At 41.2% G+C, this 27474-nt stretch overlaps 2 protein-coding genes across 2 annotated transcripts in view; one reads left to right on the top strand and one right to left on the bottom strand.

Moving 5' to 3' along the window:
* Positions 1-15359, top strand: part of LOC109878137 (CAP-Gly domain-containing linker protein 4) — a 95465-nt gene extending 80106 nt beyond the window's left edge. The window contains exons 13-15 of the mRNA XM_020470351.2: positions 4341-4405; positions 4646-4721; positions 12999-15359. Of these exons, the coding sequence (XP_020325940.1) occupies positions 4341-4405; positions 4646-4721; positions 12999-13386 (529 nt within the window). The 3' untranslated portion in view covers positions 13387-15359. The remainder of the gene's footprint in view (positions 1-4340; positions 4406-4645; positions 4722-12998) is intronic.
* A 2033-nt stretch (positions 15360-17392) lies between these two features.
* The window catches only part of ros1 (c-ros oncogene 1, receptor tyrosine kinase), a 142643-nt gene continuing 132561 nt past the window's right edge, over positions 17393-27474 (bottom strand). The window contains exons 22-25 of the mRNA XM_020470344.2: positions 23150-23251; positions 22484-22618; positions 21572-21662; positions 17393-21228 (exon numbers count right to left, since the gene is read on the bottom strand). Of these exons, the coding sequence (XP_020325933.2) occupies positions 20080-21228; positions 21572-21662; positions 22484-22618; positions 23150-23251 (1477 nt within the window). The 3' untranslated portion in view covers positions 17393-20079. The remainder of the gene's footprint in view (positions 21229-21571; positions 21663-22483; positions 22619-23149; positions 23252-27474) is intronic.

Here is a 27474-nt window from a genome sequence, read left to right as displayed (position 1 = left end):
ACCACTCCACAAATTTATTGTTAACAAACTATCGTTTTGTCAAGTCGGTTAGGACATCTATGTTGTGCATGACACAAGTCATTTTTCCAACAATTTTTTACAGACAGATTATTTCACTTGTAATTCACTGTATCGCAATTCCAGTGGGTCAGAAGATTACATATACTAAGTTGACTGTGCCTTTAAACAGCTTGGAAAATCCCAGAAAATGGCTTTAGAAGCTTCTGATAGGCTAATTGACATAATTTGAGTCAATTGGTGGTGTACCTGTGGATGTATTTCAAGGCCTACCTTCAAACTCAGTGCCTCTTTGCTTGACATCATGGGAAAATCAAAAGAAATCAGCCAGGACCTCAGAAAACAATTGTAGTCTGTTTCATCCTTGCGAGCAATTTCCAAACCCCTGAAGGTACCGCGTTCGTTTGTACAAACAATAGTACACAAGTATAAACACCATGGGACCACACAGCTGTCATACCACTCAGGAAGGAGACATATTCTGCCTCCTAGAGATGAACGTACTTTGGTGTGAAAAGTGCAAATCGATCCCAGAACAACAGCAAAGGACCTTGTGAAGATGCTGGAGAAACAGGTACAAAAGTATCTATATCCACAGCAAAATAAGTCCTATATCGACATAACCTGAAAGGCCACTCAGCAAGGAAGAAGCCACTGCTCCAAAACCGCCATAAAAAAAACCAAACTACGGTTTGCAACTGCACATGGGGACAAAGATCGGACTTTTGGAGAAATGTCCTCTGGTCTGATGAAACAAACTGCTTGGCCATAATGACCATCATTATGTTTCGAGGAAAAAGAAGGGAGGCTTGCAAGATGAAGACACCATCCCAACCGTAAAGCACGGGGATGGTAGCATCATGTTGTGCAGGTGCTTTGCTGCAGGAGGGCAGAACTGTGGGCAGAACTGGAAAAGCGTGTGCGAGCAAGGAGACCTATAAACCTGACTCAGTTACACCAGCTCTGTCAGGAGGAATGGGACACAATTCACCCAACGTTTTGTGGGAGGCTTGTAGAAGGCTACCCAAAATGTTAGACCCAAGTTAAACAATTTAAAGGCAATGCTACCAATTACTAATTGAGTGTATTTAAACTAGAAGTCGACCGATTATGATTTTTTTCAACGCCGTTACCGATACCGATTATTGGAGGGCCAAAAAAAAGCCGATACCGATTAATCTTCAGATTTATTTACAAATACAAATAAATGTACATATATATATATATATATATATATATCATACACACACATTTTTGTAATAATTACAATTGCAACAATACTCAATGAACACTTATTTTAACGTAATGTAATACATAAATACACACACACACAGCTCTGAAGTGACAATGATACTGAAGAGTCTGCTTAGGAGACAAATACTCTCAACTGTTTGAATAAAAATAGTTTAAGTTACCTGTGATGAATGTTGAAAACAAAAACTGTCATTTCTATATGCAGCAAATCCTATTTTAATAATGGACATGGTAAGAATTGACGACCAAAGTGCGAGTCATAATTCCCATGACACCTTCTAGCAAAATCTGAAAAGTGGTTCCTTCATTTATTCCATAGGATATTTTTAGATTCACTTAAAATAAGGTCTGTGTTTCGTGTAGGCTTACAACACCGTGCCAATTTTATAACTGTGTAGATATCCATAGGACAAGGTAACTCTGATCAATATTGGCTAAATATAAGCGAAGATCTTTTTTTTTGTAGAGTGCATTTATGAAAATATGTTGACAAACGTTACCTTATCCTAGTGAGATTTACACGGGTATCAAAACGCTGAGGCGGTTTAAGCCTGCACGAAACACAGACCTTATTTGAAGTAGATCAAGACATTCTCTATGGAAGACATGAACGGTAAAATAACGAAGGAAACCCTTTCAAATTCAGCCGCAAGTTATTACAGGAATTATAACGCGTCGACTATTTCTCTCTAAACCATATACCTTTGACTAATCCGGAAACTATCACCTCGAAAACAAAACGTTTATTCCGTTCCGTATTTTATCTAACGAGTGGCATCCTTGAGTCTAAATATTCCTGTTACATTGCACAACCTTCAATGTTATGTCATAATTACGTAAAATTCCGGCAAATTAGTTCGCAAAGAGCCAGGCGGCCTTAACTGTTGCATATACCCTGACTCTGCGTGCAATGAACGCAAGATAAATTACACAATTTCACCTGGTTAATATTGCCTGCTAACCTGGATTTTTTTTGTTGCTAAATATGCAGGTTTAAAAATATATACTTTGTATTGATTTTAAGAAAGGCATTGATGTTTATGGTTAAGTACACATTGGAGCAATGACAGTCATTGATTGATTTTTATAAGATAAGTTTAATGCTAGCTAGCAACTTACCTTAGCTTATTGCATTTGCATAACAGGCAGGCTCCTCATGGAGTGCAATGTAATCAGTTGTTAGAGCATTGGACTAGTTAACTGCAGGTTTGCAAGATTGGATCCCCCGAGCTGACAAGGTAAAAAATCTGTCGTTCTGCCTCGTTCCTAGGCCGTCATTGAAAATAAGAATGTGTTCTTAACTGACTTGCCAGTTAAATACAGTTTAAATTAAGGTGTTAAATTTTTTTGCAGCAAATCGGCGCCCAAAAATACCGATTTCCGATCGTCCCTAATTAATCGGCCATTCCGATTAATCGGTCGACCTCTAATATAAACTTCTGACCCACTGGAAATGTGATGAAAGATATAATATCTGAAATAAATCATTCTCTGTACTATTATTCTGACATTTCACATTCTTAAAATAAAGTGTGTTTACATACACCTTAGCCAAATACATTTAAACGTCTGACTTCAAATGTTTCTTTCTGTTACCCAAAATAAATTCAATTCAATCAAAGCAACAATATATGCAATTTCAACTAGTTATAGTGCATAGTAATAATGTTTGGTGGCGACACTTGTGCTATTAATACAAAAAATCCAGGAAATTCTAAAGCTAATTTGAGCTATGTACTAACAAGGCTTTTCAGCATAAGCAGCTTGACTACTCCTAGAATACTGTAGCTTTATTGATCAACTGTTGTTCAACAACAGATGTACTCACATTGGATGGGTTGATTAGGATTCAAACCTTCTCTCAATCAGCCTAATGCGTACTCTTCGAGTAGGTTTACACCATTAATGTACTTGGTAATGTAAACATGTTTTTTCATGCATGACATCATCCCATTCCACTCATTTAAACATTATGGGGAGGTTTTCCTGGACACAGAGTCAAGGAAGTTGATTAATTTGATTGAAGTTTCTTTTAAAGGTAGACGGCACTATACATACGTATTTACTAGCAACCTATCAAGGAAGAGGAGTGTTGAGATGGAGTTAATTAGTTTTTTTAGTTTTTTTATCTCATTCCTTCTCTCCGTCTACCCCCTTACATTTTATTCCTCTCCCAGCTCCACACCTGCAATCATCTTTCTCTTTTTTCTTACTCTACTTTTACTGTGTGATGAGTAGAGTGTTTTTTCTGAAAGGACTGGACTCCTTGTCTCATTCTTCCCCTGATTTTTTTCCCTAATTAACCTGCGGGGCAAGCAGGAAGCTCTGCTAAATCGAGGCTTGGGCTAATAGAGATCTTCCTCTTGCATTCTCTCCATCACCTAGAGCCAGAACAGCCACTCTTTCTCTCTCTCCTTCTTGCTGTCTTTCTCTTCCTGTCAGCAGCTATCAGGACCCATTAGATAACAAATAGTGAGGCGTTACTTTTTTCTTCAAATTTTTTCTGCTTTCTTTCATTCCCCTCTCCTTTTCTGCTTTCCAAATAAGATAAGGCAGTTTTTTTGCTCAATTCTCCACTTCGCCTGCCTAAGTGGTAATGGTTTTCAAAGCTCCAGCTATTATCACTGACACACAACGGCAAACACATCCACCAAGTTGGACAGGCACCTTGTGCTGGGATACCACATTTTTATTTTATTTTGTGTCTATTCGAGAGTTGATGAATGGCAGGTGAGCGGTTCTGGGTCAATTCCATCTCAACTCATTCCATTCTGGAAATTAATGGATAATCAATGGTGTAATTGGAGAAATAGCCCATTATTTTTTAATTATAACTTTTTTCCTGCCCTATTCTTTTAGTGAATTTCAATTCATTCCCTGTGTAGTGAATACGCTCGAGTTGAAATGGAATTGACCCCAACCTTGTACTGTAAGAGAAAGAGCTGCCGATTTTGTAGGGTGTTATTAAAGAAGGCTGCTGTTTCCGGAACTCAGTAAGGGCTTTAACGATTGTGTGTCTTAGACTTTAGTGTAAATGTTTTTTAATTTTATTTAACATTTTTCCACAGGATCCATGGCTCTATGGATTGTCTTTCAGAGCTGTCCTCCTCACGTCTCAACCGTCCTTTTGCTAGTGAGTTTTTGGCCTTGGTTTTTCCTTATTTATTCATGCAAACGCTGAGTAAACTTAATTAACGATGATAACATTTTAATGATGGAAAATGCAATAATTTCAGTACACTTCACTGTGTGCGTGTGTGTCCTTCTTTGTATTTGTTTATGTTAGTGTGTGTATGTGTATATGTATGTGTATGTGTACTTCATATTTGTGAATCTGTCTGTGTATTCACACACGTGGTCTGTCATATTTCAGGAATCAGGCGCAGCTTCAGCACGTCGACGGCCATCGCTGCCCAGAAGGAGCAGAGCCAGAAGAGTACTGTCAACAGGTGGCCATTTTCTCATAAGCACTCTCCTCCACATTCCACGTGTCTGCATTTCTCCTCCCTGACCGTTTTCAGCTTTCTCCCTAATCCCCCCACCACCGGAGGTAAAATCAATAGTGGTCAGCAAAAATTATAGTTTTGGGGAATTGCCAATGCTCGATAGCAGGGTTATAATGAATATGAAAGCAATCCAAGATCAATCCCTCTCCTTTGCGTTCCTCTCCCTCTCTCGTTTGACATCTTTCTCTCACCCCTCCCTTCCCTTCCTCCCTTTGCCACTCTCTACATTCTTCCCAGTCCATTGTCTCACTTTCTCATTACACCCTCCTTTCACTATTTTTACTCTCCTTTCTCCATCCCGATATCTAATCATCTTTCTCACGCTGCACTATTTCACCCTCTTTCTCTACCCTTTTACTCCTTCTCTTGCTTGCTGCCTTATGCTCTCCCTCTCTGCTACCTTACTCTGCTTCTCTCCCTCTACACTCACCCTTCTGTCCCTCTTTCTCTCTCCACCTCTAACCCCATTCATCCATCTCAATCTTAATTCAATTTCAATTTAAGGGGCTGTATTTGGCATGGGAAACATGTTTACATTGCCAAAGCAAGTGGAATAGATCAAATAAATGAAATAAACTATAACCAAATCAGCAGTAAACATTACACACACAAGAATAAAGACATTTCAAATGTCATATTATGTCTATATACAGTGTTGTAATGATGTGGAAATGTGACTGACCGGCTGAAATCGGTCTTATGTTGCGAAATCAGATTTTTTATTTTTTACATTGGATAAAAGTAGACTCACAACTACAAAATGGTGTATCATACACTGCATTTTTTGAGGAACAATGGGAAAGTAATTCTGCTTTTAACATTGATAAACTTGTAAACTGACGTTTGAGAAAAGAGCCTTTGAATGTTTTGGTACTTATTGGAGCTCTCCTTTGTCTATACCCATTCCAGGTTAACGGAAAGTGTCCAGATAAAAATATTTGACGCTTACCCAGACACACTTGTTTAAATTGATGCGTCATGTGAAAGAAATGCTATAACCCCCAGCCGCATCCAATGGTGGGATTCCTTATATTAAACCATACGGCACAAGTTTATTTTTTTCATTATTATTGACGGATAGCCAGCACTCCAATACTCAGACATAATTTACAAACAAAGCGTTTGTGTTTAGTGAGTCTGCCAGATCAGATGCAGTAGGGATGACCAGGGATTTTCTCTTGATAAGTGTGTGAATTGGACAACTTTCCTGTCAAAATGTAAGGAACATGTATGGAGTAGAAAGTACATTAAGAAAGAAAATAATGTAGTGAAGTAAAAGTTCCCAAAAAATATAAATAGTAAAGAAATACTTGTAGTACTTTAAAGTATTTTTACTTAAGTACTTTACACCACTGCCCAAATGCCTTCACACCAGTGCATTAGCATACTTTATATACTGTTACACACTTAGTAGTATAATCAACCCAGTAGTATCACATAGTATTCCATACATAAGTTAAGGCCATGCAACCTGAGTTGAAACCTGAGTGATGTTGATACGGTCACATGATATTGTTGTGGTATGTTACAAAATCATGTTACAACCACACATAGCAAAATATTGATATTTAAAATGGATATTGATAAGTATTACTAAATGGATGGGTCTCTACAGAAGGTGTAAACGGTACAGCCAAATGGTTACTGGCATAGTAACAATATCAGAAATAGTGTCAATAAAATAATATACAGTATGTACAAGAACAATATCAACAACGATATCAGTGATAGACGAGGTAGTTGTATGCATACAATCAGGGGTAAAGTGGCTGGGCAGTAGGATCAAATAAAAAAAATAGTAGCAGGAGAGTCATTTGAATAGAGGCACTGCGCATAGTGCTGATGACTGGTCTGTCAGAACCACGCATGAACAATATATTCGGAGAGCCTGTTTCTGTCCTGCCCTTGACTTTGATGCAGGGCATGTGATGTCTATAGCCTCCTCGTTGCAAAACTCCCTGATCTTCTAAAAAAGTGTCCAGTCCAGGTGGTGTTGTACAGGCAGACCAACTATGGGAGGAAGGATGTCAGCGTTGCGCAGCAGCTGAAACCTGGTCCCGACAGTCCAAAGGCTCCTTCGCTACAAAAACACATGGCTCCAGAGCATCGAAGCTGTAAAACAGGGAATAACAAACCAAAAAATCAGAAGAGATTACAGCCTTGACCAGCATCAATTCACCTCCCAAGTTTAGATTAGATGAATATCCTCATGCAATGAAAATTATATTCACCTGAAATGCTGGTACTGCTTGATCTCTGGTACAGAGTCAGGTGTTGTTGCCAGCCAAAGCTTTCCACCAGCACCGTATCATTTTCCAGTCCAACCAGCTGTGTGATGTTGACCCCTGTCACGGTGCTGTCCTTCACAACACCAGCAATCTCAGACAAAGTGTTCACTCTGGTCTTTCTGAAGCGCTGCTTGATGAGGCCGAAGCACCTGTCGGGGGCAAACTTGGTGTGGCCTATGATCAGGAAATGAAGGTCCAGACTATGGCTGGTTCAGTTAGGGGCCCCCAGAGACAGAAATAATGTGATATCAATAAAAGTACAGCCAATCATGAGTGAGTGGTGTCCAGGTAATACTATTGCATTATCCTCCAAGTATTTGCTGATGAAGTTCACCACTCGCTACAAGTCCTCATGCTTCAGGTGTAACCTGTGCTTGGTTGGGCCAGCTCTCTTTTTGATGGGAGGCATTAGACCATTCTCTTTGTATGGCTGGTGGAGGATTGTCAGGTGTGTCCTTTTGATGTTGAAAGATTTTTATTCCAGATTTTATTTTAGAATTATTATACAATAGATGCGAAATGGCATTCTGAGATCACTACACACAGTTCATACACTTAACATTATCTAGCTAACAGCAAGCTTTAATTAACTTGGAGTATTTTGTTTAGACGTGTAGCTAGCTAAATAATGAACCATTTAAGCCCAATCCATTGAGTACTGCAAATACCAACCGATTGTCATTGCTAGCTAAAGATAACAACATAGGTTCAACGTTATCTAGCTAATATTAGGCTATAACTAGCCATTCGAAATGGCATTCTGAGAACATCACTAACATTACACACAGTTCATACACGTAAATTAATGTTAGTTAGCAAGCCAGCCATCTAACCTCAGCTAACACTAGCTAGCTAACAGCAAGCCTTAACGTGTTTTTTTGTTTTGTTTAGACATGTAACGTTAACGTTAGCTAGCTGAACAATTAACTATAATCACAAGCTATAGAGTAGTAGCAATAGAAACCGATTGTCATAGCTAGCTAGTTAACCAAATAGGTTCAATGTTAGCTGCTGTAGTTAGCTAGCTAACATTAGACTATAACTAGCAATGTGAAATGGCATTCTGAGAAAACAGGTCATTCACGTTGATCGCCGTTTCTTCCCCATCAATCACTGTCATCAGAAGACTACAATGTCAGCATGACACGATCGTAGTCCATCACAACTTTTTCCCTCTATCCTTTGTTGTTAGTGCAACATATTTGCAGTTCTCCATGATCAACGTTATATCTTTTAAAAAAGCCGAAAGGATTGTGTACGCATAAAGAGCATCTCATTTTATAGACACAAGATGCTACAACGCAGAACAATCTGAAACTCATCTCTCGGCATTGTCCAGCCCACTCCTTATCGCAGTTAGCAGGAAGGTTCCTGCTAACTGCGAGGCCTGGAGAAATGTAACCAATCTCAGATTAATAGACAGAGCTATGGATGCAAGGACTGACCGTCCATGGTATCCAAATTGTTTTAACCATGTTATGAGGCTATACAGTGTTTGTTTACATTTACAATGTTTACAAGCATTGGGAAAAAACAAGAGAATATTTTGGGTTCTCATGGAGTGTGACAGTTGAACTAAGCTCATAAGGCATTTAAATTATATTCTTCAAGAATCAATGGATAGATATAACTCAGCAAAAAAAGAAATGTCCACTCAGTCAACTGAGACATTGTTGCCGGTGATGTCTGGTGAGGACCTGCCTTAGAGGCCTACAAGCCCTCAGTCCAGCCTCTCTCAGCCTATTGCGGACAGTCTGAGCACTGATGGAGGGATTGTGCGTTCCTGGTGTAACTTGGGCAGTTGTTGTTGCCTGTACCTGTCCTGCAGGTGTGATGTTCGGCTGTACCGATCCTGTGTAGGTGTTGTTAGACGTGGTCTGCCACTGTGAGGATGATCAGCTGTCGGTTCTGTCTCCCTATAGCGCTGTCTTAAACTTCTCACAGTACAGACATTGCAATGTATTGCCGTGGCCACATCTGCAGTCCTCATGCCTCCTTGCAGCATGCCTAAGGCACGTTCACGCAGATGAGCAGGGACCCTGGGCATCTTTCTTTGTGTTTTTCATAGTTAGTGGAAAGTCAGTAGAAAGGCCTCTTTATTGTCCTAAGTTTTTATAACTGTGACCTTAATTGCCTACCCTCTGTAAGCTGTTAGTGTCTTAACGACCGTTCCACAGGTACATGTTCATTAATTGTTTATGGTTCATTGAACAAGCATGGGAAACATTGTTAGACCCTTTACAATGAAGATCTGTGAAGTTATTTGGATTTTTACAAATTATCTTTGAAAGACAGTGTCCTGAAGAAGGGATATTACTTTTTTTGCTGTGTTGATATATATACAGTGAGGGAAAAAAGTATTTGATCCCCTGCTGATTTTGTCAGTTTGCCCACTGACAAAGAAATTATCAGTCTAGAATTTTAATGGTAGGTTTATTTGAACAGTGAGAGACAGAATAACAACAAAAAATCCAGAAAAACGCATGTCAAAAATGTTATAATTTGATTTGCATTTTAATGAGGGAAATAAGTATTTGACCCCCTCTCAATCAGAAAGATTTCTGGCTCCCAGGTGTCTTTTATACAGGTAACAAGCTGAGATTAGGAGCACACTCTTAAAGGGAGTGCTCAACATCTCAGTTTGTTAGCTGTATAAAAGACACCTGGCCACAGAAGCAATCAATCAATCAGATTCCAAACTCTCCACCATGACCAAGACCAAAGAGCTCTCCAAGGATGTCAGGGACAAGATTGTAGACCTACACAAGGCTGGAATGGGCTACAAGACCATCGCCAAGCAGCTTGGTGAGAACCTCCTTCCCTCAGCCAGGGCATTGAAAATAGGTCGTGGATGGGTATTACAGCATGACAATGACCCAAAACACACATGTCTTGTATTCAAGATCCTCAATGGCCTGGCTCCCCCTCCACTCAATATTTTTGTTAAACAGAAAACCCAGACATATGGCAGCAGATCCACAAGGTCTGCCATGAGAGGTGACTGTATAGTTCCCCTAAGGAAAAGCACCTTTAGTAAATCTGCATTCTCTGTGAGAGCTTCCCATGTCTGGAATACACTGCCATCAGACACACATAACTGCACCACATATCACACTTTCACAAAATGCTTGAAGACATGGCTAAAGGTCAATCAGATTTGTGAACATGGTCCCTAGCTGTGTGTTGCCACTCCATGTTGTCTGTTGTCTGTAGCTTGTGAGGTGTGGAAACACTTTGTTGCTTTTATGAATTTTGTCTTGCTGCTTTTTGTTTTATGCTGCTCTGTCTGTATGCTACGTCTTGCTTGTCCTATGTTGCTCTTTCTGTATGCTATGTCTTGCTTGTCCTATGTTGCTATGTCTTGCTTGTTTGTTCTATGTTGCTATTGTCTATATTGTAATTCTTTTTAATAACCTGCCCAGGGACTGCGGTTGAAAATTAGCCGGTTGGCTAAAACCGGCACTTTTACTGAAATGTTGATTAATGTGCACTGTCCCTGTAAAAATAAAAATAAACTCAAACTCAAACACGGCCAAGGCAACAAAGGAGTGGCTCAAGAAGAAGCACATTAAGTGGCCTAGCCAGTCTCCAGACCTTAATCCCATAAAACATCTGTGGAGGGAGCTGAAGGTTTTAGTTACCAAACGTCGGCATCAAAACCTTAATGACTTGAATATCTGTGGGGGAAAATCCCTCCTGAGATGTGTACAAACCTGGTGGCCAACTACAAGAAACGTCTGGCGTGATTGTCTGGCGTCTGGCGTGATTGCCAACAAGGGTTTTGCCACCATACTTATTTCCCTTATCAAAATGCAAATCCATTTATAACATTTTTGACATGCGTTTTTCTGGATTTTTTTGTTGTTATTCTGTCTCTCACTGTTCAAATAAACCTACCATTAAAATTATAGACGGATCATTTCTTTGTCAGTGGGCAAACGTACAAAATCAGCAGTGGATCAAATAATTTTTTCCCTCACTGTATATATAAATATTTAGTTTAAATACACTTAGGTTGGAGTCATTAAATCTCATTTTCCAACCACTCCACTAATTTCTTGTTTACTAACTATAGTTTTGGCAAGTCTTTTAGTACATCTACTTTGTGCAGACAGGTTATTTCACTTATAATTCACTCTATCCAAATTCCAGTGGGTTAGAAGTTTACATACACTAAGTTGACTGTGCCTTTTAAACAGCTTGGAAAATTCCAGAAAATGTCATGGCTTTAGAAGCTTCTGATAGTCAATTGTAGGTGTACCTGTGGATGTATTTCAAGGCCTACTTTCAAACTCAGTGTCTCTTTGCTTGACATCATGGGAAAATCAGAAGAAATCAGCCAGGACCTAAGAAAAAAATTGTAGACCTCCACAAGTCTGGTTCATCATTGGGAGCAATTTCCAAACGCCTGACGGTACCACGTTCATCTGTACAAACAATAGTACACAAGTATAAACACCATGGGACCACGCAGCCGTCATACCGCTCAGAAAGGAGATGCGTTCTGTCTCCTTGAGATTAATGTACTTTGGTGTGAAAAGTGCAAATCAATCCCAGAACAACAGCAAAAGGACCTTGTGAAGATGCTGGAGGAAACAGGTAGTTTCTCTATCCACAGTAAGACAAGTCCTATATCGACATAACCTGAAAGGCAGCTCAGTAAGGAAGAAGCCATTGCTCCAAAACCGCCATAAAAAAAGCCAGACTACGGTTTGCAACTGCACATGGGGACAACGATCATACTTTTTTGGAGAGCGAAATGTCCACTGGTCTGATGAAACAGAAATAGAACTGAAAATGGCAGCTGTTATGTTTGGAGGGAAAAAGGGGGAAGCTTGCAAGCCAAAGAACACCATGCCAAACGTGAAGCACAGGTGTGGCGTTATCATGTTGTGGGGGTCCTTTGCTGCATGAGGGACTGGTGCACTTCACAAAACAGATGGCTTCATGGGGAAGGAAAATTCTGAAGCATGACATCAGTCAGGAAGTTAAAACTTGGTCGCAAATGGGTCTTCTAAATGGACAATGACCCCAAGCATACTTCCAAAGTTGTGGCAAAGAGGCTTAAGGACAACAAAGTCAAGGTATTGGAGTGGCCATCACAAAGCCCTGACCTCAATCCTATAGAACATTTGTGGGCAGAACTGAAATAGTGTGTGCGAACAAGGAGGCCTACAAACCTGACTCAGTTACACCATCTCTGTCAGGGGGAATGGGCCAAAATGCACCCAACTTATTGTGGGAAGCTTGTGGAAGGATACACAAACGTTTGACCCGAGTTAAACAATTTAAAGGCAATGCTACCAAATACTAATTGATTGTATGTAAACTTCTGACCCACTGGGAATGTGATGAAAGAAATAAAAGCTGAAATAAATCATTCTCTCTACTTTTATTCTGACCTTTCACATTCTTAAAATAAAGTGGTGATCCTACCTGACCTAAGACATGGAATTTTTACTTGGATTAAATGTCAGGAATTGTGAAAAACTGAGTTTAAATGTATTTGGCTAAGGTGTATGTAAACTTCCGACTTCAACTGTATATCAAAATCACCTAGAGATTGTCTTTTACTTTTTTGCTTCAGAAGTAGCTTCAAACTGAATATTCACACTCTGTTTTGTGTTGGATGGTGTTTCCATGTTCCGCTGTGTTTCTTCTGCAGTTTTTGGTTTGTTTTTTATTGATTGTCCTTGGTAGTAATAGTCCATTCAGGTATTTTTGTCCAAAATCAAGGTTTTACTTACTGAATTTTGATTTGTATTGACGGTTTTAATGTTGAGGTTAGTATGCTCTAGAAGTCCTTGCAAATGTTTTAAATATTTTATCTACATTTATTCAACTCTAATTCTATATTTTTTGCAGAAGAACTCCATGAGCTCACTCTTTTTCTCTCTTGCTCCCCTCTCTTTATCTCTCCCTCTCACCTCAGGTCACGTTCCAACTCCCACCGTCGGCGCTGGAGCACCCTGAGTGGTGGCTGGGGTCCGGGAACAGGCGGCACAGGAAGCTCCGGAGGAACCACTGCCACCACCACCACCTCGTCTGGCTCGGACGCCTCAGTGCGCCTCCACCTGGGCATGCAAGTGCTGCTGAGCAGTGCGAACGAGATGGCTCTGATCCGCTACATGGGCCAGGCTGACTTCGCCCCAGGCCTTTGGCTAGGCCTGGAGCTGCGCACCGCCAAGGGCAAGAATGATGGCCAGGTGGGCGGCCGCCGCTACTTCACGTGCCGCCCGGACTACGGCGTGCTGGTGAGGCCCAGCCGTGTCACCTACCGCGGCATTAATGGTGCCCGGCTCGTAGATGAGAACAGCTGAGGACACTAGGACCCAGGGGATTGGGTTAGGTGGGTGGGAAAGCAGTAGAGCGAGCATATCGGAGAAATGTTTCTGTTTGTTGTTTGTTTGTTGTTGTTTTTTTTGGGGGGGGGGTGTTTAGCGATTTTCCTTTGTTCGTTTTTTCTTGGGTTTTGTGTTTGTTTCTTTTGCTCCTTGAAATGTCCCCCAAAAACAACACTACCTAATTAGTTATTGTTATATACATTTAAGAAATGTTTTATTTTAAGATGTATGTTTTGGTGGTGTGGCTAGCCTACATTTTAACTACACATCAGCTAGTTTGTCCTATTTACTTGCTGATTTACCTGTTTTGTTTTACCTGTTTACTCTACCCGTTGACCATCAATGGACACTAGAAAACTAGATATTACATTTCAAATTGAGACTACGAGAGTTGTCATGCTATTGAACACACTGTAGGTATGAGGCAACATAAGCTTTGATTGTCATAGATAGGTTTGATAGGTTGAAAGAAAATCATTTTCAGAAATATTTATACTTATAATTTTACTGTGTGATATGATTTAATTGATGGAAATGCACTTGATTGATGGAAAATATGTATAAATCCGATACAGTAAATTAATACTAAATTCCCTCACTGTACTGTATGTAGAAATTTGAACTGATATCAACAATGCAGCTAAGCACCTTAAAGCAAGACAATGTCCTGGTACAGAGGTACTAAAATATCCCCTGATTTGAGCACTTTGGAGTAAATGGATAAGGCTGTTCGTAATGATAATGCAGGGTTATCTGGATTCACTGCTGACTCCTAAATGAGCAAGAATGTGCACTGTTTTTGGCCAACACTGAGTTTGAATTCACTGCCAACTTGTGCTGAATTGCTAATTGACCATCAGCTCCTACACCCTAGGCACTGCTGTGGATCTGAGCGGATTGGATGGGTGGAAGCAATATGGTAATAGGTTCACCTTGCCTTCTGATTGGCTGGGTAGAAATATTGCTTACACCTATCAATCGTTTTAAGAACTACAGGAGTGCATAAAGGATATTGGCTAGGGGTTGATTTGGAATTCAGCCATATTCAGCCATTAATGCTATGGCACCACTTGAGTACTGGTATAGTGCCGTCAAGTGATGCCAATTTATACAAATATGGTCCTACACTGACGTGACACTCATAGGCCTATTGATGTATGCTACCTACTTTTGGTCAGATTGGACACCCCACTGGCTCTGTGACATAAGATTTGTCTAAAGATAACTTCCATCTGCACGACTGCTAATGACGTCTTATGTCGTCCTTATGACAAATTACAAAATGCTTTGTGAAAGCTGGTTTCCGTGAAGCGCATTCCAAAGTTATATACCGATATAGATTACAGTCTTGACAAGTCAGCAGGCAACAAGCTATTGATTATATCTGTGGAGAAAAAAAGAGACCTTATTTAACACAAGCTCCATGTGCCACCCATTAAAAAAGGTAGAACGCAACAGTAGCCCAGATTCTGAATGTGATGTACCATTGATCGGTCTGGTTGGGCCTTATGCAATTGAAATGTGTTGGCAGGACGAATCATGGTTGCCTGAGATATTCGCCTGAGGTTTGGAGATGAAAGAAGCTCGGTGGTATGAGTGCTAATTCAACTGCTCGTATCTCTTCTCTGCAGTCAGTTCTGTTATTTCTGTAACAGTCACCGTCGTAACAGTCAGGTCTGTTACGGTCATTGTTGTGGCAATTGAGACAATTGTGTAACAGTCATCGCCTTTTCAGTCAATTCTGTAACACTGTTACTTAGTACTGTTGGGTTCTATAATGTCTTCTCAGACGACACATGATCGGAAAGCCCAAGTTAAAATGCACTTGAAAGTCATTGATTGCGTTGTGTGTCTGCGCAGCGAAAGGGTTTCAGTATGGAATAGTGGCACGTAGTGTAAAAATTGTATTTGTAAAATTAATAAAGATTCTATTCTAATTTCACCGTTAATTTCTCTCTGTCTTTTGGATGCCTGTGCGCCAAACCTCCCATGCTGGCGGACTGTCTATTAGCAAACGCCTGAATGACTTAGCAAACATTCCATCCCTGTTTGCAGCGCATTCGAAAAGTATTCAGACCTCTTGACTTTTTCCACATTTTGTATAAAAATGTATAAAAAATTAAAAATTTAAATATCACATCTACATAAGTATTCAGACCCTTTACTCAGTACTTTGTTGAAGCACCTTTGGCAGCGATTACAGCCTCGAGTCACACCTCTATTTGGAGAGTTTCTCCCATTCTTCTCTGCAGATCCTCTCAAGCTCTGTAAGGTTGGATGTGGAGCGTCGCTGCACAGCTATTTCCAAGTCTCTCCAGAGATGTTCAATCGGGTTAAGTCCAGGCTCTGGCTGGGCCACTCAAGGACATTCAGAGACCTTTCCCGTAGCCACTCCTACATTTTATTGGCTGTGTGCTTAGGGTCGTTGTCCTGTTGGAAGGTGAACCTTCGCACCCAGTCAGAGGTCCTGAGCGCTCTGGAGCAGGTTTTCATCAAGGATCTCTCTGTTCATCTTTCCCTCGATCCTGGAGGGTGCCAGGTTTCCTCCAGACGTGATCAATCTTGGTTTCATCAGACCAGAGAATCTTGTTTTTTCATGGTCAGAGTCCTTTAGGTGCCTTTTGCAAACTCCAAGCGGGCTGTCATGTGCAATTTACAGAGGAGTGGTTTCCATCTGGCCTCTCTACCATAAAGGCCTGATTGATGGAGTGCTGCAGAGATGGTTTGGGATTATGGAAGTTTCTCCTCATAGAGGAACTCTGGAGCTCTGTCAGAGTGACCATCAGGTTTGTGATCACCTCCCTGACCAAGGCCCTTCTCCCCCGATTGCTCAGTTTTGCCTGGCAGGCAACTCTAGGAAGAGTCTTGGTGGTTCCAAACTTCTTCCATTTTCAAATGATGGAGGCCACTGTGTTCTTGGGAACCTTCAATGCTGCAGAAATGTTTTGATACCCTTCCCCAGATCTGAGCCTCGACAAAATCCTGTCTTGGAGCGCTACGGAAAATTCCTTCAACCTCATGGCTTAGTTTTTGCTCTGACATGCATTGTCAACTGTGGAACCTTATAGACAGGTGTGTGCCTTTCAAAATCATGTCCAGTCATTTTAATTTACCACAGGTGGACTCCAATCAAGTTGTAGAAACATCTCAAAGATGATCAAGGGAAAAGGATGCACCTGAGTTCAATTTTGACTCTCATAGCAAAGGGTCTGAATACTGATGTAAAAAGGTATTGTTTTTTTTTCTAATAAATTAGCCTTTTTTTAAATTTTTTATATATTTTAGAATAACAAAATGTGGAAAAGCTCAAGGGGACTGAATACTTTCCGAATGCACTGTATATCTGATGAGAAGAGAGATGTCTGGGGGGGGTTACACTTTTTGATCGATTACAAAATGGGGCTCAACCGTTCTCATTTGGAGGCCAGATTCCATCAGTCCTGTAATAACATGTTTATTCCCTTTATTTGTTGATTCAACTACTGCTCTGGCACACTGTTTTATACTGAACTACACAGCTACTTCTAACTGAATGAAAAATATGCGAGTTTCCGGGATGCATGACTTTCCCAAGAAATATCTAAGTATGCCAATTTACTCTGAATAATTAAAGGCCTCTGTAACAATATTTATAGGATGTCCCTATTCAACTGGGAAAGAGTCTAGTTGCTGTTTTTTGCATTTGCCACATGGACAAAAACAATATCTATCTGCTACTGTGTAAAATCCTGCAATGGATGTTTGAATCGAGCTGTATAAGGGCTCGATTCAATCCATAGCGCTAAAGATCCGTGCTACAGCGCAATAAAAATGGTAAGGCAATGTTCCCACGTTAGCGGAGACTGCATTCAGGTAAACGTCGGCTCAATCAGGAATTTCCTTTCAATTTCAATCGCGCTATAACGCTGAACTTCCGCGATACGGAGTGAATCGAGTCCTAAGTCTGAGTGAGTTAAGTCAAGTCTGGCAGCAACAACCAATAGTCATTATATAGTAATTTATTAATTTTGGCAGATGTCATCTGAAGGGCAACATACAGAGGTTACCAGTCATAGTACAATACATCATAATTACAACATGTTACAGATGCAATTCAGTTGGTTTTTACACGGAGCAACGGAGTTCAGATGAGTTGCTGCAAAGAAACAGAAAATTATGTGAACACAGCCACTGGAGATGAGCAATAGTGCAACATGTTACTTGAACCCTCTATCATAAGCATAAACCAAACAACACCTTGTGTTATCAAATGTTTTCACTACAACAGCTTGTAAAGCTTTATGATAGAGTGTTCAAGTAAGGGGTTAACAACATAGCCAGGCAAACAACTGACACATTGGCACTTCCTGGATACACTCAAATCAACTTCATCTTAGCTTAGCATAGACTAGCACTCATGTCCATTTGAGACTTAAGTACATGAAAGTTGATTCGCACTGTACATTAAAATTAATTCATAATCACAAACTTTTTGAATGTTTAAAAGCAGACTGCATTGACAGTGTTGAGGCTATGCACATTGAATGTAAATGTAGACATGGTTGATAACTGAAGTTAGATCCTCACAAAATATTAACCATAGATTTTTCACAAGTGGACCACAAGCAATTTGTATTCAAACTTTTCACTCAGAATAATTTATATTCTATAGTAGTCGTTCTTAAAATAGAAAAGATAAATTATGCAAATGTATTAACATTGAGTACTTTAAAATAGCAGTTTAGGGGTAAAGACCTATTCAGCAATGTTAAATATAGTTGCTGGGTAAGGCAAAAAAAAAAAAAGTTCTGAATCAAGAAAAGGTTGTTGAAAAAAGGCCCCCAGCAAAAATGCCAACATTTCCTATTTTAAAAGCACACTTTCAAATTCAATTAATCTCCAACTATGTGTCCATGGAAGTTGATGGAACACTAATTTCTGTCTTTCTAGAGGGCCATAATATATACATATGAGAAATGGAAGGTAAACTTGCCTGAATAAACGGTATAAAGTAAGCCCCATAGTATTGTGCCTCGAATAACATTCTTTCTCTTTCTTTCTCCCCTTCTCCCTCCATCTCTTCCTCTCTCTCAAACACACAAACATATGCACACACAGATGAATGCCCCTTACTCACGCACCTTAAAGTTCAAAAATAGCCACCCACATGCAGTGCCTATGGCATCATTACACCCCCCAACAATTCCCATTCACTCCCACCCTCATACCATAGCAACATTCAACTAGATGAGTGCATTTAGTTTCCAACTATCATAAATACCATTCATTGGTCAATTTAATTCGACATTGGACAAAAATTCCTGCTTCTAAAAAAATGCCAAATAGCTAACCAATGTCAAATTAATTTGGATATGGTTGGGTATAAGAAGTGGGTCCATTTAATAATATACAGAGTTCCCAACATAATAAATAAATGAGAAGGCAGGCAATCATCAACAAACACTTTCATCCTCCCCGGAATCCAGTGCACGATTCTCACAATATTCTTGTAAAAAATCATTTCTAATAGGTGAATCAACTGCCAAGGCCAGAAATCCCAAAGGAAATGGATGAACTGCAATGATTGACGGCCAAATAAGTTAATTCATGCTACAGTCAGTTAGACATCTGGCAGATGTGTATTGTTCTCAGTTACCATGTTCTACATGTTTTTGATTGTGAAACACAAACTGTTTGTTTCCCGAATGACTTGTGATGAATGGCTGCATTGACATCTACAGAGCCACGAAGATAAGCGGTCGACTCGTGAGAACGTTGCGGATAAATTAACTAGTTCAACGAGATGGAAACATTTCACCCTGTCCTGTTACAATAGCTGACAACTCATTCAGCCCACTCTCTTCGTATAGTGTATCACTCCCTTAGCGGCTACATTTTAGCAGGTGTTGCAAAATGTCCATCGTTCCTGTTTTTCTAGCCATTGGTCCACAACTTTTTCTTCCCAATGGTCTTTGAAGCTCTACAATGTGCTTTAAAGTAACTGCCCAGTGAAAATCTAACTTTTATATTCTGTTAATTTTGTTGACTCGTCCTATACTCGTATTTGTGGCCAAAGCATGAATTGGGGGGGGGGGGGGACACTTCAAAACTCTCTTCAAAAAAATGGTTGCTATTTCCTCATAGACCATATCATCTCCCTGAGGAGGATGAGCTGGCCAATCAGTGGTCTGGAGGAGGATGAGCTGGCCAATCAGCGGGATACTTATAATAATATTGTATATTGTTTATGACTGGTTTAAGTCCATACCATTCTGTTGATGGGGTACGCACATACCATTCCAACACAGAAAAGCTACTTTTTAACATACTCATTTAACCATTTTTGGAAGGAAAACTATTTATCTCATATTTTAAGTAATTATAAGTCAAATTTCATAGAAATATGGAAACACTGGGCAGTTACTTTAACACCCATTGGTATTTCCGCAACCATTTTAGAGATTATTTAACTTTTTTTTTTACTTCGCAACCATTGGCCAGGTGAAAATGGGTCAATCCGATCTGTGGATGAAACCAAGGCGTCGAGACGGGAGGGGGGGGGGTGTCGTAAGGCGGCGGGTACTGTCCTGACACAATGTTGCACGGTGTACCATCTAGTCTGGCTGTACGCCTGTCTGCCTATACACATGGTCTCTGAGGTGAGAGACAAAAATAAAGATGGAGGTTGGGCTAAAGCACCGTGGCATTGTGGCCCTCCATCCGGGGCAGCCTGGGGTCCTGCACCGTCCCCATGGTGACCAGCAGCGGACGGCTGTCCTCGGGTTTGGCCGTCGTTGAGCAGCTCAGCGACAGCTGGGTCCCCTCCACTCCTCTCTGGAGGGCCACGGGTGGCAGGGGAGGAGGAGACGGGGGAGGATGGGGGTTAGTGTGGTGGTGGGTCGTCTCCAGGGGCAACCCTTGCTCCTGGTAGCCGTAGCCGATGTTCCCGCAGGGGAAGTGGCGAAGTCTGAAGAGGGGGACTGGGGGGAGGGTGGCCGAATCTAACAGGAGCGGGGTAGGGGCAGTGATATCCGAGAAGGTGACCTGGGGTGGGGGCGGAGGGGGCAAGAGGGGCTTGCAGAGCCCCTGCTGTTGCTGCTGCTGTTGGTGTTGCAGGAGCTGCATCTGCTGTTGTTGATGCTGTTGCTGCTGTGAATGGAAGGGATACGGTGGCTGGAACTGCTGCTGCTTGTGCTGCTGTTGCTGGAGACCCAGGGCCCCCGCAGCCTCGGCCACAGTCCGCCCCTGGTACTCCTGCCCTTCGCCCGGAACCCTCCCACCTCCAACCCCCCCACCTCCACTGCCCATGTCTCCCAGCCTTTGCTGCTGCTGTTGTTGCTGCTGCTTCCTCTGCTGCTGCTGGAGGAACCAGGAGCCATAGGTGGGGTTCCACAGGTTGGTGGGCTTCCCATTGTGACCATCCTTATCCTTAGGGTAGCCCTGGGTGAAGGCCAGATTTATGTGGCCCCCCTCTGGGTTGGGCTGCTGGGTGGAGATGGTGGGAGGCGCCTTGAAGGTGGAGATGAAGGAGGTGGCTGTGATGGTGGTTGTGGTGAATGTCTGAGGGTGGGGGTAGAACTGGGGTTGTTGCGCCATCATCTGGGGCTTGATAGTTTCGGGGAATTGGCTGGAAAGGAGGAGGGGCTGCTTGACTCTTCGTTTCTCCTCGTTGGAGTCGGTGGCAGAGGGTGGCGGTGCAGGGCCCTCCCCGTCGGGCATCTGAGTGGACACCAGCAGGGGAGAGGCCGTGAGATCCTCAGGGCGCATGGGCACCCGCTCCTCCGCTTCGGGGAGGGGCCCATATTCCACAGGCAAGGTAACAGTCACCACATCGGGGTCCTGGAGAGGAAAGGGGAGCATTAGACACTAACAATGGCAAACAACGTGCAATGACATCATGAACATTTCCGATGTCTGAATTTGTAGAAAATGACACTACACAAGTAGAGTTCAAAATGTCAATTCTAATGCAACCATGATTGACTTTATTTAAGTAGATGACAGAAACAATCCCAAAAGGAATACAGCTTTTACACACACAGACAGACAGGTTATGAGCTGTATCACATTTTAAAATAGCCGTACATAATAAAATAACCTCTTGGCAGTTAAACAGACATTTAATACTTGAGTACAGTTCTAGTGCAGATGGGTGTTGACTCTCGATGTTCACACTCCCTACCTGTAAGCAGTAGTCAATCCTCTCCAAGATGGTGGAGAAGTTTGGCCTGTCCTCCGGTTGATGCTGCCAACTCTGTGTCATTATTCGGTACCTGAAACACATACACATCACACACACGACCACAAGCACCATCAAAAAACATATTTCCCCCTTCGATGATAATCGTTTGACAGAAACAAACTCACGCACACTTTATCAAAAGTGCCGCCTCGCCATCATAATACCACTCGACTGATTTAATACAAATCATTCTGAATTAAGTGTAATATCCCGCTAGTTTGAGTGATCACCGTTGAAAAGTCAGTTGGGGTAAAACGGAGTCCTGGGGTACCCCCCAAGACAGTGCAAAATCAAGCTTGTTTCTGAATTTGATTTGACTTGCAATCATTACTCTTGTGTAATATTCTTTGGCAATGTGACATGCCTATTGTGAGCCCTTCGTGACGCAGATTAATTGTAACACATGGGAACTGTGTTTATTTTTCAAGGAAAAAACGATCAAAGAATAATGTTTTGGGCTTTTCTGTGGTGATACAAAGGCTACAACTGACAGCTGGGAGAGTTCAAAGGAGAATTGGACAATAAAAGTGGTTTGTCATACATGGAGTGGGCGTGAAAGATCAGCGATGGGCGAGAACGTGATCAAGCTTGAGAAGTTATTGGTATTTTGTGTGTTTGTTCGCTTGTATCCATGTGCATATCTGCATTCTATGTGTGGGCATGAGTGAAAACAGTATACTGTGAGGTTGTGTGTGTAATCTCTATGTAGCAGAGTAAGTTCCATCCCTATGTGAGTGACAGTTCAGACAGGGACGGAAGTTGACTGAGTGACAGTTCACTTTCAATCTCAAGAAAGTGCTTCACTAGCACACATCTGCTACATGTGTTTGGGTGGTATGTGATTGGACTTACACGGGCCCTGGGCAGTTTTTGGGAGGGTCCATCCTTCCCCCGCTGGTGACAAACTCCAACACTTCCTGGTTACTGCGACTGGGATAGGGCATATAGCCCAGAGAGAAGATCTCCCATAGCAAAACCCCAAAGGACCTGAGAGAAAGTAGGAGAGAGAGGTAGGAGGAAGAAGGAAAGTGAGAGGGGGGGAGTGAGAGGTAGGTGAGGGAGCAACAGAGGAATAATTTGTATTTCGTTTTTAGACGGGAGAGAGAATCATAAATCTTAAGGGTGATAAGGGCAAAGTGAGGGGTGAAGGAGGAAGCCTAGTGGTTAGAGCATTGCGCCAGTAACCGAAAGGTTGCTAGATTGAATCCCTGAGCTGACGAGGTAAAAATCTGTTGTTCTGCCCCTGAACAAGGCAGTTAACCCACTGTTCCTAGGCCGTCATTGTAAATAAGAATTTGCTCTTAACTGACTTGCCTAGTTAAATAAAAGTTACATTAAAAATAAAAAAGGAGGACAGCAGATAGAGTAAAAGAGAGGAGGCTTTCAAAAGGTGAAAAATAGAAAGTTCCATTGAAGGACGGAAAAAGGGAGGTAATGGAGACTGGAAGGGTGAAATGAAAGGGAGTGACATTCAAGAGAACTAAGACATCATTGAGAGTGAGTTACAATGGATCGTACCACGTGTCCGTTTTGGATGTGAAGATCCCCTCCATGAAAGCTTCGGGAGGCATCCACTTCACAGGCAGCATGGCGCGCCCACCCTTTCTGTAGTAGCTCGCCCTGTGTGGAGACAAACCCGTTCACACACACAGGGGGATCTTGTTAGACACGCAGCATGACTTTATTGAAAGCACAGCAGGTAGAAAAAGGGATGAAAACAGAACAGAAAGAAAAAGAGGAAAATAAATGACAGAGCCCCTAGTTTGACTCCTAATTATCCTTAAACCTCTGAAGACTAGCCACATCCATTCCAGTTGGAAGAACTTAAGTGTTTTATCTCAGAACACTCAAAAGTTGGATTCTCCACCGACTGTAGTATAAAGGGAACATGGGTGTTAATAACACTCGGTGGAGACTAAGGATCCTGAATGCCTGAGACATGCCATTAAGTTATCCTGACAATCACACCTCACTATTGTTACAGCCCCTCCCCTCTCCCCATTATTGTAACATAGGGGTTGAACAATGGTTCTGTATATCTACCCTAATCTTCACTCATCGTGGAGTTCTATGACAACGGTACAGTCGTCATGACTGTCGACGTGCGCCAAGCTCCAGGTTTAAACTGCTACGTGCTGTCTGAGTTCCATCATGATTCAAATAGGTTACATGTCAATAGGTTACATGAACAACTACACGGATGTGACCGAGTAAAGAAAGGTAAAGTAATGGAATGGAATAATGCAAAATGTAGGCTACAAATTTAAGGAAACTAACACTAATGCTACAGTTATAAATGTATGTGGGTATTACCAAAGTTTGACTCCGATAGTGGCTAATATTTAAAACTTCTTAGGGCTAGGCCCCTTTTTTACCCATTTCCTCCAGCAGTCTATGTTCAAGGTTTCAGGCTTGTAACTTCAAAAACGAATAAGAAATGTCAGATTTAGTACAGGGACACAGTCTTGGAAATGTGTGTTTGCGCCCCATGAAGACAGGACGCACCTGCTAAAATCAGTTTCCTATTGAACATACTTCTTTCAGTAATAACTATCATAGTTTGATTACATTTTTGGGTATCTGAAGAGTAAATAGAAATGTATTTTGATTTGTTGAAACAAAGTTTAGGGGTAGATTTTCGTATTCCTTTCTCTGCATGTCAAACGAGTGGATTACTCAAATCGATGGCACCAACTAAAGGGACTTTTTGGGATATAAAGAAGGATTTTATCTAGCAAAACCATTTCTGTAACCATTTCCATGTCTTGATTTGGCCTGAAGTGTCCTCCTCATAATAAAAATCCCCAGAGTTTTCAAAGCAACAGAATTTTCTAAATACCCTTTTCTCAGGCAGATGGACACATACTTAGCTTTTTTTTTTTTTTTTTTGGATCCTTATTAGCTTTTGCAGAAGCAGCAGCTACTCTTCGAGGGGTCCACAAAAAAAACACAAAACATGACAAGTAACAAAACACTGATACCCAAAGACAGACACCCAAATACAATGATATACAAACAATACAACACAAATTAAACAAACAATACAACTAAAACATAATGCATGTGTTAGAGTGTGTGTTTGTGTGTGTGTCCGCCATTGCATGAGTTGATGTTTAGTCCGATTTTTAAAGGTAATAGGAGTTCAATGCAATCATCACTGTATAAGTTCAATGCAATCATGACTGTATAAAACTGTGCATTGCCATGTATTCGTTTTGGACTTGGGGACTGTGAAGAGACTCCTCCTGGTGGCATGTCTTGCAAGGTTTAGTTTATTAAGATCCCCAATAGCTACTGCACATGCAGCAGCTACTCTTCCTGGGGTCCACATAAAACTTACAAATACAGTGGGGCAAAAAAGTATTTAGTCAGCCACCAATTGTGCAAGTTCTCCCACTTAAAAAGATGAGAGAGGCCTGTAATTTTCATCATAGGTACACTTCAACTATGACAGACGAAATGAGAAAAAGAAATCCAGAAAATCACATTGTAGGATTTTTTATGAATTTATTTGCAAATTATAGTGGAAAATAAGTATTTGGTCACCTACAAACAAGCAAGATTTCTGGCTCTCACAGACCTGTAACTTCTTATTTAAGAGGCTTATTTAAAACGCCTAGTCGTTTCCACTTCAAAATAACAGCACTTACAGTTGACCAGGGCAGCTCTAACAGGACATAAAATTGAAGAACTGACTTGTTGGAAAGGTGGCATCCTATGACGGTGCCACGTTGAAAGTCACTGAGCTCTTCAGTAAGGCCATTCTACTGCCAATGTTTGTCTATGAATATTGCATGGCTCTGTGCTCAATTTTATACACCTGTCAGAAACGGGTATGGGTGAAATACCCGAATCTCCTCATTTGAAGGGGTATCCGCATACTTTTGTATATACTGTATAGTGTACATATTAACATCCTTATATACAGTACAGTTAAATCAGATCTTTGGAAAGAGCAGAGGCGCTATGAAACAATGTATTTTTTTTTTCATTTAAACTTGCTTTTTGCTTAAGTAAACTCTGGTGGCAGAGCATTCAACGATGACATGGCTGTATGCATAACTGAGCGACGCATTAAGTCTGTTATTGGTTTGGGTATGAAGAAACACATAGTGGCATGTCTGGTGGGGTATCTATGTCTGTTTGAAGTGTATGCAAATACAGTTGAAGTCGGAAGTTTACATACACTTAGGTTGGAGTCATTAAAACTCGTTTTTCAACCACTCCACAAATGTCATGTTAACAAACTATAGCTTTGGCAAGTCGGTTACGAGTCGGTTTTTCCAACAATTGTTTAAAGACAGATTATTTCACTTATAATTCACTGTATCACAATTCCAGTGGGTCAGATGTTTACATACACTAAGTTGACTGTTCCTTTAAACAGCTTGGAAAATTCCAGAAAATTATGTCATGGCTTTAGAAGCTTCTGATAGGCTAATTGACATCATTTGAGTCAATTGGAGGTGTACCTGTGGATGTATTTCAAGGCCTACTTTCAAACTCAGTACCTCTTTGCTTGAAATCATGGGAAAATCAAAATAAATCAGCCAAGACCTCAGGAAAAAAATTGTAGACCTCCACAAGTCTGGTTCATCCTTGGGAGCAATTTCCAAATGCCTGAAGATACCACTAGTACGCAAGATAAACACCATGGGACCACGCAGCCGTCATACCGCTCAAGATGGAGATGCGTTTTGTCTCCTAGGGATGAACGTACTTTGGAGCGAAAAGTGCGAATCAATCCCAGAACAACAGCAAAGGGCCGTGTGAAGATGCTGGAGGAAACAGGTACAAAAGTATCTATATCCACATCAAAACAAGTCCTATATCGACATAACCTGAAAGGCCCCTCAGCAAGGAAGAAGCCACTGCTCCAAAACCACCATAAATCAGCCAGACTACGGTTTGCAACTGCACATGGGGACAAAGATTGTACTTTTTGGAGAAATGTCCTCTGATTTGATGAAACAAAAATAGAACTGTTTGGCCATAATGACCATTATTATGTATGGAGGAAAAAGGGGATGCTCGCAATCTAAAAGAACACCATCCCAACCGTGAAGCACGGGGGTGGCAGCATCATGGTGTGAGGGTGCTTTGCTGCAGGAGGGACTGGTGCACTTCACAAAATAGATGGCAACATGAGGATGGAAACATTATGTGGATATATTGAAGCAACATCTCAAGACATCATTCAGGAAGTTAAAGCTTGGTCGCAAATGGGTCTTCCAACGGGACAATGACCCCAAGCATACTTCCAAAGTTGTGGAAAAATGGCTTAAGGACAACAAAGTCAAGGTATTGGAGTGGCCATCACAAAGCCCTGACCTCAATCCTATAGATTATTTTGGGGCAGAAATGAAATGTGTGTTTGAGCAAGGAGGCCTACAAACCTGACTCAGTTACACCAGCTCTGTCAGGGGAAATGGGCCAAAATTCACCCAACTTATTGTGGGATGCTTGCTACCCGAAATGTTTGACCCAAGTTAAACAATTTAAAGGCAATGCTACCAAATACTAATGGAGTGTATGTAAACTTCTGACCCACTGGGAATGTGATGAAAGAAATAAAAGCTGAAATAAATCATTCTCTCTACTATTATTCTGACCTTTCACATTCTTAGAAGAAAGTAGTGATCCTAACTGACCTAAGACAGGTCATTTTTACTAGGATTAAATGTCAGGAATTGTGAAAAACTGAGTTTAAATGTATTTGGCTAAAGTGTATGTAAACTTCCGACTTCAACGGTAGATTATGTGGTTAGGCATTTTCAACACACAATTGTTTATTTTTAAGACTAGAAGAGAAGTAGTCAATTTCTACTCAACCCTCAGTCATG

This window comes from Oncorhynchus kisutch, linkage group LG14 (genome assembly GCF_002021735.2).
Source record: "Oncorhynchus kisutch isolate 150728-3 linkage group LG14, Okis_V2, whole genome shotgun sequence".
NCBI lineage: Eukaryota > Metazoa > Chordata > Actinopteri > Salmoniformes > Salmonidae > Oncorhynchus > Oncorhynchus kisutch.
Note: the sequence above shows the minus strand (reverse complement) of the source record. Positions and strands in the feature narration are given on the sequence as shown.